The sequence below is a fragment of the Pongo abelii genome, chromosome 4, assembly GCF_028885655.2.
Source record: "Pongo abelii isolate AG06213 chromosome 4, NHGRI_mPonAbe1-v2.0_pri, whole genome shotgun sequence".
In the NCBI taxonomy this organism is placed as follows: Eukaryota; Metazoa; Chordata; class Mammalia; order Primates; family Hominidae; genus Pongo; species Pongo abelii.
In genome coordinates, this window is record NC_071989.2 from 117,336,370 (window position 1) to 117,354,451 (window position 18,082).

An 18,082-nucleotide genomic window follows, 5' to 3' on the forward strand; every position below is an offset into this window, starting at 1 on the left:
AGTGACTGGTAGTTACTGCAACAACTGTAACCAAATTACTAATTAACGGATCACTCACCTTAAGTGCAGTGTATAGTGGCATTCTAAAGAGGGTCTGTATTGCATTCCATTCAATTCAACAAGTATCAACAACTTAGACAAAGCCACTAAATACCAAAGGTATGCTTTATCAAAATGGGAACGGACACAAGGCTAAGACGAAAAACCTGAATTCACAAGAACCTTCACAAATCACATTCAGTAAGGATGAATGCTGTCCTTCAATTAGGTTAATAAGAGATTGTTTAAGTAAAGATTAGGCGGGGACTTGGCTTACCAGCAATACCTTTGAAGCTCAGCAAGAGACAGCAAACAGTATGACAGCCTGGCTAATAATGATGGTGGTAATAATAACATATACCAACCATAACAGCCACAGGAGAATCACTCTGAAGTTGGCAACAGTGCTCCTGAACCCTACCCTAGTTCGACCACAGAACTGTGTTTAATTCTGAGCAACATACTTTAAGAGAAGGAGTGAAAGAGCCAACTCTAGGCTGGTCTGGAATAGATACCATGTAAGATTTCAGAAAGTGTGAAGCCTGAAGAATGATATGAAGAGGTGACCACACAGGAGAAATAGGACTTTGTATCTAATTTCACGTGTGCTGTTTATAGAGAAATTTGGTGACAATCTTCCAACAATGAAATTCATCCCTTGCAGGGGTGCTGAATGGCTCCATCCGGCAGTGGCTGAATGAAAATGATGATGAAATTATAAAAACATCAACAGCAGAGGTATACCACTGATGTTTCCAGCTCTGAGACTATTTTTCTAGTACATATTTAATCTATTAGAGGAGAATCAGAATTCTAAACTTTCTAAGCATCTAAACAAAATTATTAGTTAGATTAGTTTTTATCTAACTATTAGTTAGATTAGTTTTTATCTAACTTTGTAAATTTTTTTGAGACAGGGTCTCACTATGTTGCCCAGGCTGCTCTTAAACTCCTGGGCTCAACCAATCCTCCTGCCTCAAGCCTCCTGAATAGCTGGGATTATAGGTGCACACCACCATGCCTGGCTAGTCTTTGTCTAATTGAATGGCATAATTTATCAGCACCCAATTGACCCTTCTGAAATGACTGAGTTCTCTGAACTGTTTGGGAACCACGAGGAATCTTGCTAAACAGTTAGATTTAATAATATTTCCATGCCTGATTTGGAGAAAACCACTGACGTGAGGTATGCTCCCTTCCTTATTAAGGGTTTCTGCAGTCCGGAGTCAGTGTGGAAATCTGGTTCTGCTGAAACGGGATAGCTAAGGATGTCAGGGAGGAGAGGGCAAGGACTCAGAGACCCTCCAGCAGTAGGAAGTCCATCAACTACTTCTGTCTGGCGCTTTCTTAAATTATAGTTCAAGGACTTTTAACATCACATGCTCAGTAGTGTTATCTGTCATTAACTCTAAATCCTTCAGGGATTACATTATAGAAGTGATACAATTACACAATGAAATATTAGAAATGACCACTGAGTATATCCTGTTTATTGTTTATGATTTACACAGAAAATGATGGGCTGGGGTTATAGAACAATAAACCAACCATTACATTTAGACCTGGGCTTTTGAAAAACTTGCATTCCATTTTAACAATTCGTATGTATCTAACAAATACATAAATCCAGATCACAAATAATCTTAAGAGTTAGAGATAAACAATTAAGAAACACAAAAGAATACCACATAGATCTACCTTTAAATATCAGCATTCATATTATAAGAAATAAGAAAATGTTAAAAAAATAAAATTAGGTTAAATCACAACATAAAATAGAGAAATAAGATAAATGCTATTTTATTAATATTCATACTTATTTCTAATTTACCTTCATATAGTCTTAGCTTTTTCAAAAGGATCCAAGATATGACCAAATAATATTTTAGTATCTGAACTTGCCAGCATTAGCTTATACCAGAGCTTGTTACCATGAAAATCCTAAAACCTCAATTTTCTTTTTCCTTTTTAAAATTTTAAGCCAACTCTTATTCAACTTTTCTCCTTCACAGCAGCTGTTTATAGATAGTAGGGAGCCAAGAATGAAGGACAGTAACAGATGGAAAGCAAAAAGTACAACAGCTATCTTAAGTTCAGCTCTCAATATTGCTGGTTGAGTTTGGAACCAAAACCTCTTAACAACTGGCAGATAATAGCTTAATCTTAACAGACAAAGAAGAAATATTTTCTTTGGGACAGCTGCTATCTAGAAGAAAACCAAGGTCCCTTAATATAGTCTAAATATAATGTGTGGCTTATTATAGAGAAATCTTTAGCAACGTAAGTTTAACCAGTAAGTGTCACAACTGATCAACAGTACTTAAAAGGAAACAAACAAAAATCACACTAGCCACAAATTTCCACCATATACACATGAAATTAATTTTAATCTGTTTTGACTCCTTGACACTAACTGATCATTAATGAAATATGATATGGAAAGATCACAGAGTAGAAAACAAGCAAAGATTAGTTTATACAACAGTGACTATATACATCAGAGGGAAAACATGCTAGCTAATGCAACATTAAGGCCTGAATGTAAGCATTTCCAAAGTCACAGAAGCCCCAAAGAACTCCTAAATTACAAATTCATCACATTACATGCATGCAATGTTCACTTTTGTTTTACCCATAAAAGGATACACAGTATTTTGCTGTAAATACCAGACACATTTACAATATATGCAAAAATTAGAATGCAAGTGTTATGTTTCTTATATTTAAGCCTCATATGTGCCAACAGTGAAAAGTCATTTATTTTTAAGAATGAAAAAAGGAGACGGGATATAAATACTCAGAAAAATTACACAAATAAGATGTAACTCTGCATTTGGGAAGCCATATAAATATTCCTTTTATGTGCCCAAACTAAATTATCAATGTACCAATTAGATGGACGTACACTCACTACGTGCTTTACTATTTTACTTGCTCAAATGTTCTAACAGTCATCATTCTCTAGTGTTAACATCAAATTACATTTGTAAGTGAACTATTATGTCCATGTTTGCACATACTCGTCTACTGTGTGTGATCACCTGGAGACACTGTGCATCTTAGTTTGGGGTTATATAATTAGAAAGATGACCCTGTGCAAGTTTTCAGACCTTCCAAAATACTGTAGAAGCAAAATTACCTTAAACTAACTATATCCAATATTAAACAACTGCGCCATGAGTGTTCTGGGCCTTCAAGTATAATTTTAACCAAGGAGAAACAGGTTGGGTAAGAGGTTAGAAAGAGTTTCATAAGGCCATCTAATTCAGCTCATTGTACCAAGCCCTGAGCATACTAGATTCTTTGTATGCTTTACTAACCTTACTTGTTAAGCACATCCACTGGTTTCCTTAAGGATTTTACTACATAACTTTATTTCAGGGGGAGTTATGTCTACGATTTAAAACTTCTGTGATGTTCTGGCCAAAATTTTAGCCTTCATTTGGCATTCTGAAAAGTCCTAATTTTAAACAAAAATGGACTTTCTGAAAAATTTCTCAGCATATGAACTAAGAGGTTATGATATAGCAAAACCAAAGGGACTAGTGAAAAAGCATACTTTAGAATTTGTTTCATTTCCAATGAAACCAAATTTTACTACTGTTGTGAACACAGTCTTTACATCTGATGCAAACAGGACAGCTTAATTATAATCACTTAGTGGCAGTATTACAGACAAAGCCAATAACATATGCCACACAGATGATTATTTATTCTGGAGAGAGTCAACTGATAAGCTTGGCTTTACAATTAATACAAACATATTCAACTAAAGAAAATGGATGCACTGTCTCAACATTCAGCTTGAAAATGCTTAATACTTTCTGCAAACCTAAATTTAGTTTAGAAAGGTTAATATTCTTTCTAAACTATGGCATATACTATATATAGCATTTTTAAATATATTTATATATAATTATTTGCACATGAGATTTAGAAGGAATTTGCAGATTTACTTCAATACACTGATCTCATTTCAACTGTCAAGGTTTAGGGCGCTTCTGCAATACTGTCATTTGAAGGTGGGGCATCAGGATCAGGCTCAGAGGAAGGAGCTGCAGATGCTTCAATAACCGCAGGTGGGAAATGACGGCGGCACACAGGGCATGTTCCCGACTGGAGAAAAAAAAAATGTTAAGAGCCACCAGAATCATCTTAACTGCCACACAAGTAACTTAATAAAGAAAAAACAGTATCATAATAAGAATCTTAACAACAAAAAACAAACGTCAAATCCACACAATGCAGAAAGACATAATTGTAATACCTTTTCCTCTGTGGCCAATCAGACTCTAGTTTCTTTGAGAGTAAACGATGCCTCTTATTCAGGTTCATATATTTAAGGTCATTCATCCTCCTTCATTTAGTGAGTTTGAATTAAGAGCTGCTAAACTCAGCAGTGATGCAATGGCAGAGGGTGAGCAAAGAATCACGGCACATGTCCACACGGAGGTCAGAGTTTAGCTCAACAATAATCTGAATTATCATTATTTAGTCTATTATGCGTTTATTAGAGAAACCACAGACCTACTTTAATTCACACCAAATCATTTATGATTTATTTATCATTTATGATTTGGTGTGAATTAAAGAAGGTCTACGATGAATTAACATAGGTCTATGGCAAATTAAAGCCTCATTTTAGGGTAGCACAGATATGTCAAAGCAGATGGACTTCAGACTTTCTTTCTAAGCCATGACATTTCTTTCCAAAAAGAGATGAGTGTTAGGTGCCTTCTAAATGACAAAACAATCAACCACAGACCTTGGAGAGAAGGTGGGAAGAGGAAAGCAGTTATACTAGGAGCACAACATTCTAGGACCAATGGACGATTATAGAGCTACATTATCTGATAACAGATTATCCCCTTGCAAATCTGGTCTTTTTCCCAAAGAGAACTCCCTGCTGGAAGGGAGGCTGAAGAGATCATGCTGTTGAAGGCAACAAAGAACTGTATCTTGGGAACATTCTCCCCAGAAAAAAAGCAGGAAAGGTTTCACACTAAGGTATTTCCTGACAGGAGAAAGACTGAAGAGACTGTTACCTTGTGTTACAGCAAAGTCTCAAGTATAATTCAAGGCTGTACAACATATATTACGTTTACCGTTTAAGAATCCATTTCAGGCCAGGCGCGGTGGCTCATGCCTGTAATCCCAGCACTTTGGGAGGCCGAGGTGGGCGGACTGCCTGAGCTCAGGAGTTCGCAACCAGCCTGGGCAACATGGTGAAACCCCGTCTCTACTAAAATACAAAAAATTAGCTGAGCGTGCCAGCGTGCGCCTGTAGTCCCAGCTACTCGGGAGGCTGAGGCAGGAGAATTGCTTGAACCCGGGAGGCAGAGGTTGTAGTGAGCCGAGACAGCGCCATTGTACTCCAGCCTGGGCGACAGAGTGAGACTCCGTCTCAAAAAAAAAAAAAAAAAAAAAAAAAAAATTCATTTCAGCAAACATTTATTGTGTACTTGCCATACAGATTGGGCCCCAACAGTAATATTTTAGAGTCAACTAGGTGAGTGTGGTCTTGGTGAACTACATACTAGCTATTTAAACTTAGACAAGTAACAATCATTAGAAAACAGGAATAAAGATACCAATAAGTCCTAAAGTACTGTGAGGATTAAAGGAGACATCATGAATCATTAAAGAGGAATCATCTAACAGTGACTGACACACAGCAGGCACACAAAACACTGCTTCTTAAGTCTCTGAAGCTATCGTGGGAGTTTAAAAACAGCATCTATTAAGGACAGAAAAGGTGGAATTTAAACTGCACCTACCTATATCATCTAATCTTACAGATGGTATAGGGAAAAATTATGCCAGACTTCAGGAGCAAATGCATAGAAACATGAGCAAGTGTACAGAAAAGTAAATCTGAAGAAACAGGTTGGGGTCTAAATCACAGAAGGCCTTGAATGTCAAGATTAAAACTTCAGATTATTCCACAGGGGACTGGAGGTCCCTCTCTTTCTTTTATGAGAAGGGAAGTACATTATCAGAACTACATTTCAGAAAATGCCTTTAATGATGGCATGATAGATAATGAAGATTTGGAAGAGTGAGGGGATAGGAAGGGGGGAAGATGATGAGAAATTAGTTAATGGGTATAATGTATGTTATCCAGGTGATGGGATATCCTAAAAGCCCTGACTTGACCACTACATAACCTATGCATGTAACAAAGTTGCATGTGTACCCCACAGATTTATGCAAATAAAAAAGAAATGAAAAGAAAGTACCTCTAAAGGAAGTAAGGAAATAAAGTAGGTCACTGCAATAGTAGTTAAGACAACAAGGGTTGAAGGTCTAATGTATAGGAGTAGAAATGAAATGAGGGAATGGACCTCACAGACTCAGCCATGCTCAAAAATCTTAAGAGTTGGTGGCTCTGCATTTTCTGGTTCCCCAATAATTGTAATAACACCTACTTCCACTACTACCACCATCATGTAGAGACAGTGAAAAAGTCATTTTCTACTGAATTCTAACTTTCATTAGTAATAAGTTTACCATTACTTTTCCTATACTATATGTTTACTATGTGCTAAACACTGTATTAAATTCATCACGGATTACCTACTTTAACTCTTATAAAAACACTAGAGGTTGGTATATTGTACAGCACAGCCATCTAGGCTGTATTAACAAAATGCCAGATAAACAGGTTAAGAAAAATCACCTAAAATATTATTTCCCAAATTACGTTCGGGGAGAAGGGAGAGAGCAAGGAAAGCAGTATTTTAAAACTAATTCGGAATCCAGCATTATACCTCAATCCAGAATACCAGGAAGTCTCATGAGACCTGAGACACACATGATCTCTATGCAGGCAATACTCCTCAAATAGTACACATTAGCACGTGCTGTTTACTGAAGACTGCTAGCTGGTCTTTGTAACTTGCAACGTAAGTTTGTATTTGTGATCTTGTTGTTAATAAAATAAAAACATCTCTAATTTCTAATAGCTTTCACCTGATATGATTTGTAAAATATTTACTGGGCACTTACTACCTGACAGGCACTATGGGTTATCTCATACAGAGATATTTTATAAAAGAACAGTGAACATTTCTAAACTGGATTTCAGAGATTTTAAGTGGAGTTTTGAGAAGAACGAAGTGGCAAATAGAAACAGAGGACAGCAAAGAAAGGAAAAGGAAAGAGAGGGAAGGAAAGAAAGGAATGGGAAAAGAGAAGGAGAAAAAAAGCACTGGTTATAGGGAAGAAAGGGAGTTGTATTCCTAAGTAGATAATTTGGGAAAGTGACTTGGGAATTCCTAGTGAGCTGGATGGTAAATATCCTTTATGCAAAAATAGAGTTCACAGAGAAGACTGAAATAAAACACTTCCTTTATTTAAATAATTCAAATATGCTTAAGACTTATTGGGTAAATATTTGAAGACAATATATAAAAACTGGAATAGGAGCTACCTGGTAGGTTATTAAATATCTCTCATATACATGTCAGAAACACCAACCTGTATTAGCGGAATAGCTGTATATTGTTATAGTACTTTGAGTAGTGCCAAAGGCTTCTCTGCTTTAGATACTTTTGAAAACACCAAATTTCAGGGTTATGATTAAAATTCTAATCAGCTTTATTCTAAAATGATCTTTCAGATATTTAATCACTTCCTAAAATGATTAAAAACATGTTATTATTGTCTATATTGTTTTTAGACAATGTTAGTAAAATAAAATATTTCCATATTATCCCTGATCTGTAATCATTAAATGCAACCAGTTTTTAACAATGAATTAAAAAGTACTACAAATTTGTGGCTAAATAAAACAGGTTTAAAAGATACTATTATTGGCTGGGTGTGGTGGCTCATGCCTGAAATCCCAGCACTTTGGGAGGCTGAGACAGGCGGATCACCTGAGGTCAGGAGTTCGAGACCAGCCTGACCAACATGGCGAAACTCTGTCTCTACTAAAAATACAAAAAATTAGCTGGGCTTGGTGGTGGGTGCCTGTAATCCCAGCTACTTGGGAGGCTGAGGCAGGAGAATCGCTTGAACCCTGGAGGCAGAGGTTGCCGTGAGCCAAGATCGAGCCACTGCACTCCAGCCTAGGTGACAAGAGCGAAACTCTGTCTCACAAAAAAAAACAACAAAAAAAAAAACACGAAAACAAAAAACAAAAAGACACTATTATTATTCAGTTGCAGAAGACACTATTAAGGTATTAATTTTTAAATGTTTAAATTAATTATTCTATCACTCACCTTTTGTAGCCAAATTGAGACACAAGGTTTGTGAAAGAAATGGTGACAGGGCAACTCTGTTGCTATATCATCCTTAATATACTCACTGCAACAGATTGGACAGCATTGTTCCTGACCAATAGCTGAAAACAACAAATAATTTAGATCAATCACATGTAGTTCAATTTTAATAAAACTGAAAAGCAACATATTATACTCATAGAAGATACCTCTGAAAGACGAAAGAGCCAGTCTTTGACCAGTTAATTGGCAGGCATTTCTGTCTAATACTTGGCAATTTGGAATCTAATAAATACCGCTTTGTAAAAAAGCTGACAGAGGAACATTTGTCTCAGCCTATCACTTGAAAATTAAAAACATTCTTGTACTAGGGGAAAGTTTGTAAGCATCTAGTTTCTATAAAAAAAATCTAGTGAAAGTTTCTAATAATCAAATATTTAATTATCTAGGTATATTGATAATATACTTAAATGTACAACGTGTTCTTCAACATTTGAGATCAACTTTGCCCTTACCAGTGTGATCTTCAAGAACAAGGGTCTCTGGAAGACCATCAATGCTTTCCTTACTGGCTGGTGGATTGGCCACCTCAACATCCACTGCAAGAGACTCTAAATGTGCCAGAGCAGTCTGAAAAACAAAAGGTACGGTTCTTTGTTAGAAATACTTTAAAACAGTAACAGAAAACTATTTTTTAGCGTATCTCCAAAATTATATCACCATTATTCTCTTTTTGTTAGTTTCTTTTGCTTTAGTGCTTTGCTCCTTTTGCCTCTTCAGAAGGAACTACCACCATCACCAACAAACCAAAACATTAAATATACACGCAGAGCCCAACTTTCTACATATGAAATAAAAATATACCTTGTCTCGGCCGGGCGCGATGGCTCATGCCTGTAATCCCAGCACTTTGGGAGGCCGAGGCGGGGTGGGTCACTTGAGGTCAGGAGTTCAAGACCAGCCTGACCAACATGGTGAAATCCCGTCTCTAGTAAAAAAAAAAAAAAAAAAAAAACAAAATTAGCAGGGTGTGGTGGCACATGCCTGTAATCCCAGCTACTTGGGAGGTTGAAGCAAGAGAATTGCTTGAACCCAGGAGGTAGAGGTTGTAATGAGCCAAGATCATGCCATTGCACTCCAGCCTGAGCAACAAGAACGAAACTCCATCTCAAAAAAAAAAAAAAAAAAAAAGCAGGTTGTGGTAGTGTGTGCCTATAATCCCAGCTACTGGGGAGACTGAGGCAGGAGAATCGCTTGATCCTGGGAGGCAGAGGTTGCAGTGAGCTGAGATCACCATGTACTCCAGCCTGGGTGACAGAGCGAGACTCTGTCTCCAAAAAAAAAAAAAAAAAAAAAAAAACTACCTTGTCTCAAAATAATCATCTACTTTTCTGTATTTGAAGGACTGGTTACTTTTTCCAACTACCGGTTCCTATGTGAGATCAATAACATGAAAGAAAGTAATAAACATTCTGGAAAGGTTCACTTCATGAAAGATAAAATGTGGCTGAGGCTACTAGAAGCTCCAAGTATGGAAGCAAATAATGCACTCCTGAATGGCTACATCTACTACTGGCATGGATTTGGCACACCCACATTACCAGCTCACAAGTATTACTAGGTTATCTGGGTTGTGAATTTCACTTACAGGTTCAAATATCTGTGTCAAATTACCATTCTAAGAAGGATGGAAAGAACATCAGATCATGTGATCATCTGGGATGCGTCATCCTCATCCTTTCTGGCTCTAATTAGACTAGAATGGCAGTTGAGACTTTGTCTTTTTGTCTGCAACCTGTACAATTATTTGCTCTTGGTGCACATGCTGCTTCCCCTGCCTGGTGCTTTCTGTCCATCCTTTAAGTCCTATCACTCCCTCAGGGACTGCATAAGTCCTGTTTCTTCCATGAAGCCTACGTCAGTGGTCCTAGACTGCACTAGTATCCTTCTGAACTGCTACTGTATTCAAAGAATTGGTATTACATAGTTTAATTATTACTTGTTAGTATTATATCCTAATTACAGCATCATAAGATCATGGAGCTATGAAAGACCTTGGCTTCTTTTTAGGGATGAAAAACTTGAAGGAAATTTGACAACTATCAAAATTGGGCCTCCCCTCCTGGTTGGAGTGCAGAATATTGCAGCTGCTACAGAAAACAGCCCAGCAATTCCTCAAAATTAAAAACAGAATTATCACATAATCCAGCAATTCTAGTTCTGGGTATATACCCAAAAAGAACTGAAAGCAGGGACTAAACCAAGTATCTATACACCCATGTTCACTGCAGCATTATTCACAAGAGCCAAAAGGTGGAAGCAAATCAACTGTTCATTGATGGATGGATGAATATGCAAAATGTGATGTACACATACAGTGAAATATTACTCCACCTTGAAAAGGAAGGAAATTCTAACACACGCCACAACATGGATGAACCTTGAAGACATTATGCTAAATGAAATAAGCCAGTCACAGAAGGATAAGTACTGTATGATTCTTATATGAGATACCTAAAGTAGTCAAATTCATTGAGACAGAAAACAGAATGGTGGTTGCCAGGGGCTGGAGAGACGGGAAAATGGGGAGTTACTGTTTACAGCAATGTGAATACACTTAATTACACTGAACTGTACACTTTAAAAAACTGTAGCAATAATAAATTTTATGTTATGTTTATTTTACCATAATAAAAAAAATGAACAAGCCGGGTTTCCCATATAGAAGAAGAATTCTGCCTGATAGCTTAGCTAACACTCTATTCTTTTGGATGGCAAACATAATATTTATACATGCCTAAGGTCCCTACCATAGATATTCCCAAAAAGAATTTGAGATGACTTATAATAGGGATTACAACTTGCCTTGGGCCAAGCCCAAAGCAAAATCAGGACTAAAAAAGGAAAAAGCAAAAGGGTTCACCAAGAGTTAATAAACACAGTTAATATTATTGAACACCAAATTTGACTCTGGATATGCAGAGAAACACTGCAAAAAGAAAGAAACATTGTTCCAGTAGTTGAATTATTGCTTCTCAGCTCCAAATACACCTTTCATTTCTGCCCTTTGAAAACAGATTTGGGCCTTTTAAATATTTTTTCCTTTTGTTAGCTGACATGATTTTAAGTTTTGTCAGTAGAAGGCGCTGGAGAGACACAAGGAAAGGACTTTGCTTCATGGTTCCCTTGGGCTTGCCCCTGCAGTGTGCCAGGCTTCCCTGTGCACAGATGGCTTCTCCACCATCAGGCTCCTCCAGTGTGGGCGGCTTCTCCAGTGCCTGGCTCTTGAAGCACATGCTGCTTATCCAGTAACTGGTAATTGCAGGACAAGGTTGCCAGCAGCTTCTCCTTGTACTCATCTTAGGTGGTCCTTGCAGCAGAGTACCTAGGGGCTTGGTCACATCACTGTGAAGTTTCTCTTGCCCCAGAGGGCAGATTTTTGCCAAGTTCCAGAAGGCAAATTTCCAGCAAGTTCTGCCAGCACAGTACCATAAATACTCCTCCATAAGCCATGGCTGTGTCCTTCCCAATAAGGTCTGGCTCTCAGCTTAGAGGGAAGGGAAGTAGAGTGCTCTATCTCAGCCCTAAAGCTGTTCCTTAAATCTGCTAATCCTATATTCTTTAGAGTTTGCTTTACTTCCTACTAGCCAATCCCTTGGTATTCTAAACTTCTGTTGTAGTTAATATTTACAGTAAATTTTCCCTGTTCAAATTACTGTATTTCTCACTCTTGGAACTGAACTCAGACTGGTATAGAATTCATATTAAGAGTGGTCCCAGGACACATAACTGCAAGAAAAGGATTTGGGCATTGGTTTGGTTACACCTGTTGAGCTTGAGCTCAGTGCTGAGCTCCTTGCCAATGAGAATGGGATGCTATTAATCCATAGTCTGTAGTGGCATCACAATTAATCAAGGTATCACTGTGGTTGAGTGACGAAGGTCCAACTGAAGCATGTGTCTTGACAGCCCAGATAGCTGCTATACTTGACCTTACGGCAACAATGATCTAACAGTAAAAATCGTGATGTGAGATGGATTATTAAGAGTGCCCTTGTGCACTTACAGAAAAAAATTACAAACTCAGGTCTCTTAAACCTCACAATAGGGTATGAGAGCCAGAAAGCATCCACGACAGCCCTAAAAGATGCTCTTGCTCCTAAAAATCAAACACAAAAGGTAATTGTGTGGATTGCTAAATGAAAATTAGAGTTGACTTCTTAGTCTCATCAAATTTCTCAAAAGTTTTACCATTGATTGGTTAAGGAATAAGATTCTGAAACCTGGAATGACATCTGATTGAACTCTGAGGAAACTGATAATTTTGAATCCCCAAGTCACTCTGAGCCTCCTGTTACCAGTGGAAATAGTGTGCCCTCCACAGACTAGGCTTCCTCTGCCTGAAAACCCTGTGATAATCTCACCTGGAGTGTGAATCTCTTACTGCTTTCATGCCCAACAGTAAAGTTACCAGAAAACTACAGCAGACAAAAAAAGAAAGAACAACTGAAGATATAAACAATGTAGGTCTGGGTTACTCTACCAAGTAAAGAATCCTAACCAGCTGAGTGAGCTTCTGGCTGAGGGCAGAGAAAATATGACTGGATCATGGAAGAAGGAAGTTATAGCTATCATTCACAGTCTCATGAGCAAATACAGAACAAGGATCAGTAATTTTGCATATTTTATGTGCTTGTTTTATGTATGTGCTTATTTGTATATGTTAACAGTTTACTTTTCCTCTTTCCCATTTCTATTTCAATATGCCAGTTGTTGGAAGTTAAATTTGCAATTTAGTCTTTATATAAGAGAATATTCAGTGTTACTATGAATGTGTGGAGTAATGCATAACTAGTGATGGATACAATGACTCTTGGAACTAGCCATCTGCTCATTCTGGGGAATGGGTGAAACTTCATTTGTAGTAATAGCTGTATTTTGTTGGGTGGAAATACAATTCTATTGATGGATGGAAATTTAAATGTGCATTGAAAGGTATATATGGAAGCCAAGTTATCAAAGTGCTGGAATGTTCCATTTGTGGAATTATTGCTCCACAAATCCAAATTCACTATTGTGTCAGCTCTGTGAAAATCTGGGCCATTTAAATACTTTCTCTCCTAACAGCTGGCATGATGCTAAGCTTTGTTCACAGAGGATGTTGAAGAACATTGCTGGAGGAAAGGGCCTTCCTTCTGTCCCAGTGTGCTTGTTTGACAGAGCACACTGGGACTAGAGTGATGCTCGTGGCTTTCTCTAGCACTAGACTCCTACAGTGCACACAGCTTCTCTAGCAGTCAGTTCCTGTAATGCACTTAGTAGGTGGCAGCCTCCCCCAGCATCCATGTTGGACAGTTCTGCAGCACAGCGCTTCCAGTTAGACACCTTCCTATGAATAGCTTTCCTCAGCACCCTAAGAGAGCTGACTTCCAGCAAGTTTCACCAGCACATACCAAAGTGACTTCTCTCTCATATAGCAAGCCACAGCTGTGCCATTTCCATCAAGGTGACCTCAGCCCTGAGACGGACTAGGGACTCTTCCTTGGGTTGTCCTAGCTTTGCCTGACAGGTGGTGGCTGCTCCTTATATGCGCTTTTGTCATATTCTTTGTAATTATCTTTATTTCCTCCTAGCCAATCCCTTGTTACTCTACTTCTTTGTTCTAGTTTAGAATGCTTTATATTGAACTTTCCCATTGCAAGATAGGAAATGGAAGGTAAGATCCTGTTATCAGTCCCTTTCCTTCTCACATAGCTATAATGATGAATCTCCTCCAATTCCCCATATGTACTACTCAAGGTAGAACCTGCTTGCAAGAACTCATTTGTGCTACACATAAACAAAGGATGTTATTTATAGTAACTTTCATTTGGGGAGGTTATTCCAGGCTAATTATGCTTTGATATATGTTTGTCCCAATGGGTTCATTATCTCTTTCTAATGATTATCTGCACATTTGCAGTGCTAATAACACCTGAAATTTCATATATGTAAAAATAACTTATTGCCTTGGTACTGTCATATATTTAAGATGATCCAGGATCACTTATAAGCAACACAGCAAAATATAGCATTTTAACCCACTGGTATGAAAACCTATAAAAATAAAAAAAAAACAACTATCTATACCTTTAGGCAGTACAATGTATTTACATAGTTAGTCCAAGAGGCAGAAAGACAACTAGCCTAAATCACCCAATCTAGAATACATGTAGGTTTAAAGTAGCATAATCCTTTATCAGCACAAAATTTTGTTCTAAAGAATAAAATACAATTCAGTTTTTAAAGAATGAAGATAGTAATACCGATTCTGAATGATCACCACTGAATCCAGATTTGTTCACTGATTACACCAGTTAGTTGACTACTGATTTGAATAAACCTATATGAATATACCATTTACTGAGAGCTTCCCAATACAACCAGGTATTTTGCTAAAGGCTTTAACACAATCTCACAATAAACCCATCAGGTAGATTTTATTGTTCCCATTTTGTATATGAGGAAGCTAAAGCTTAGAGAGGTTAAGTGAATTGTCCAAGGTCACACAGCCTAACTCTTTAACACAAAAGCCCACCTTCTTAACCTCCACATTACAGCCTTCCTAGTGCCTACACCTGGGTGTATACAGGTGCTATTGTGAGTATGTAAAGACTTTACAAGAGGCCCATGGGTATGGACAGTCTTAAGATAATCAGTTTCGATAAGCTTTCATAGGTAAAATCTTTCTTCAAACTGATCCACGTAAGAATGCACCTGCAGTATATCATGCTGGTTCTCTGTTCTAACATTCTGTTTATACTTGCCCTTCTTCCACTTTATAAATAAAAGCATACTTCTTACCCATTCAGAGGGACAATCTGAAGTACTGAGGTAGAACTGAACTCTAATGACTAAGTAACAAATCTTTTGGGTGGCTTCCAATCCTTTGCTTTAAAAAAAACGGAAGGAATCTAAAGAATATCTAGACAAGTTGATGTGATTCTGGGCAAATATCTAAAAAGAATTCAGTGACAATGCCATAATAAACTCCTTCCATTCCTATTAATTTATTTAGGTGAATAACGTTTTTCAACCTTACATTCATAAGATGAAAATCAGAAGTAAATTTATGCTGAAATATGTCTCATTCCGGTAATAAATAAAATTCACTCATAACTGGGAAAGGAAAATGCCTCCATCTCATTAGATTCACTTCCTACAAAATACTTATCAAAATTCATATTTTTGATTATTTGGATACTATTAATTGTAACTCAATTTAACCACTTCTTATATTAAAAATTTTAAACATTTTTCTAGCAAAGAAGTATGATAAAGTAACTAATACTACCTAGATTTATGCTGAAAAATTTTAGATGTCAACATAAACATGCAAGGGGATTTTTTCAAAATCCATTTTGAAAAGCAGAAAAGTTTCAAAAAGTTAAAGACGTTTAAGGTTTTACCCTCTCCTCACTCAAATTAGAGACACAGATAGAAGAAGACAAATACATATTGCCAGTATTTTCACCAAAAGCCACTACCTGAAAAGAATGACCAATCTAGTACTGGAAAAATAACAGAAATGAAAGCATCTACTTCCAAAAAGTTACAGGGCTGCTTGAGAAACAAACAAACAAAAACAAGCAGTTTGTTTTGTTTTTGTTTCATTTAAAGAGTGTTAGTGTTAAATATAAAAGAAATAATCATAAATTATTTTTGTTTCATTTTAAAAAATGATTAAATAAATGCATACTGAACACAGAAAAACAGATTTCTGGAGAGTGACAGGAAGACAACTGTATTGATTTTCTAGGAGTGAAACATCTCAATCAAATTCAAATAAATTAAATCAGAGCACTAAAATGTGAAGAAGCTGATAAGCTTTAGAGGAGAGAGATGCTTAAAGCCATTACCAGAGGCAGAAGTATAGACTGGTAGGAATAATGCCACTGAGTTCACTATTGGTAGAAGCCAACAATGTTTGAGACTGCAAGCTCTTGCTTGCCTTTTGTCTTAGTTCACTGCTAGTGCCTTTACCTAGCAAGACCTCTCAAGACCAGTCTCTCTGGCTCTTCTTTCAAGATACCAAATGTCACATTCCCCACTAGTAATAAATACTAAAACATTTTATTCTCACCACTTCTTTTTAAAGTTATCTCCATATTGTAGGAAATCATAAACCACTAGCATAAAATGAAAGACTAAATGTTGTGAAATCAGACCCTAGAACAGATCCCCCTCAAAGAGTTATTTAGTACAAGGAAATGAGTGATCCTTAATCTTTATATATTTCTGATGCAAGTTACCATGCTATACCATTATTTCTTATGTGTCAGAATTTGCCAAGGCAGGTTAAATAATTTGGCAAAAATCCTAAGTGTATCCTATCTCATGATGTTCTGACTTTTTTCGTAGTATAGAGTATTTCTGCTATGGTTACTTTGAGAAAAACATTCACCATAAAGCGTAATTGAAAGCAATCTCCATGGACAGTTACATATGTACAAAAAGTGATGACAAAGCAGAGCTAGCATAAATGTACGTGAACATGTATATGCATGCATGTGTGTGCACAGATGGACAGATATCTAATATCTATAGATATCTATATCAGATATCTGTATCTAATATCTATCGATATTAGATATATTAGATATGTTATATATCTAATATATAATATACAATATATTAGAGATAATTTAAAGACAAATTTAATAGATATATCTAATATATATTATACATTAGAGAGAGGTAATATATTAGATATATAAATATATTATTAAATATATCAATATTAGATAGGTACCTGCTATCTAATTTGTCAATCTAAACTAGACTTTCTGGCTGGGCACGGTGACTCATGTCTGTAATTCCAGTGCCATGGGAGGCCAAAGTGGGAGGACTGCTTCAGGGCAGGAGTTTGAGACCAGCCTGGGTAACATAATGAGACCCTATCTCTACCAAAAAACCCCACAAAAAACCCAAACCAGGTCTGATGGCCCATATCTGTAGTCCCCGCTACCTGGGACAGGCTAAGGTGGGCTGATCGCTTGAGCCCAGGAGTTCAGGGCTGTAGTAAGCTATGATTGCACCACTGCACTCCAGCTTGGGCGACAGAGTGAGATCTCGTCTCAAAAATAAATAAATACATAAACTGGACTTTCTAATCTCAGAAAATTTAAAGACAAAATATAATGCTCCTAAAAGTTCTTGCCAATTTTTCGTTCTCTCACCTGTGGCTCATTCACCAGTCATTTCTGTACCTATATTTTGGAAATCACTTTGGAAATAGTGATTTAAAAAGACTTCTTTTAATGAAATCCATTGGTACAGTAGTAGTTTCCAAACATGAAAATACTTGGGCTTTGAACTTAGGCGAATACATTTAAGAACAGGTTTTTCTGTTCTAGTTAAATAATGAAAAGAAGGCAAGAGAAACTTAGGCAGTAAATATGCCCCATTTATTAAAGTGTGTATATGTTTGTCGGGATAAGGAGGAGCAAATTTCCTAACTGCATTAGGCAGCCGGATAGTATTTAGAAGCCATGAGAAAAAAAGAAAGATTTGTAATATATCCTTAGCTTCGACTACATTTCACAAATATACCTGTGCATGTGTATATAAGATATTCACTCTCATACTTGTATAATTCAATAGAGAAAAAAGTATATTTTCTAAATGTAGGCAAAACATTTTCCATTCTGCAGTAAAAACTGAGAAATACTGAAATTTAAGGCAAACTAGCAGGACATCAAGTATAATTTGTATGCACATACTGGTGACAATTATTATTCAATAACTGTTACCAAACTGATGGGAAAAAGATTCAC

At 36.9% G+C, this 18,082-nt stretch overlaps 1 protein-coding gene across 4 annotated transcripts in view; it reads right to left on the reverse strand.

The window, feature by feature from the left end:
- Window positions 1-1,511: 1,511 nt before the first annotated feature.
- Window positions 1,512-18,082, reverse strand: part of PJA2 (praja ring finger ubiquitin ligase 2) — a 71,107-nt gene continuing 54,536 nt past the window's right edge. For 3 of the 4 annotated variants that reach the window (XM_054554993.2, XM_054554994.2, XM_063723848.1), the window contains 3 exons: window positions 8,783-8,897; window positions 8,268-8,389; window positions 1,512-4,155 (listed from right to left, as the gene is read on the reverse strand). In XM_054554993.2, coding sequence (XP_054410968.2) covers window positions 4,030-4,155; window positions 8,268-8,389; window positions 8,783-8,897 — 363 coding nt within the window. In that variant the 3' untranslated portion in view covers window positions 1,512-4,029. 4 annotated transcript variants of the gene reach the window in all.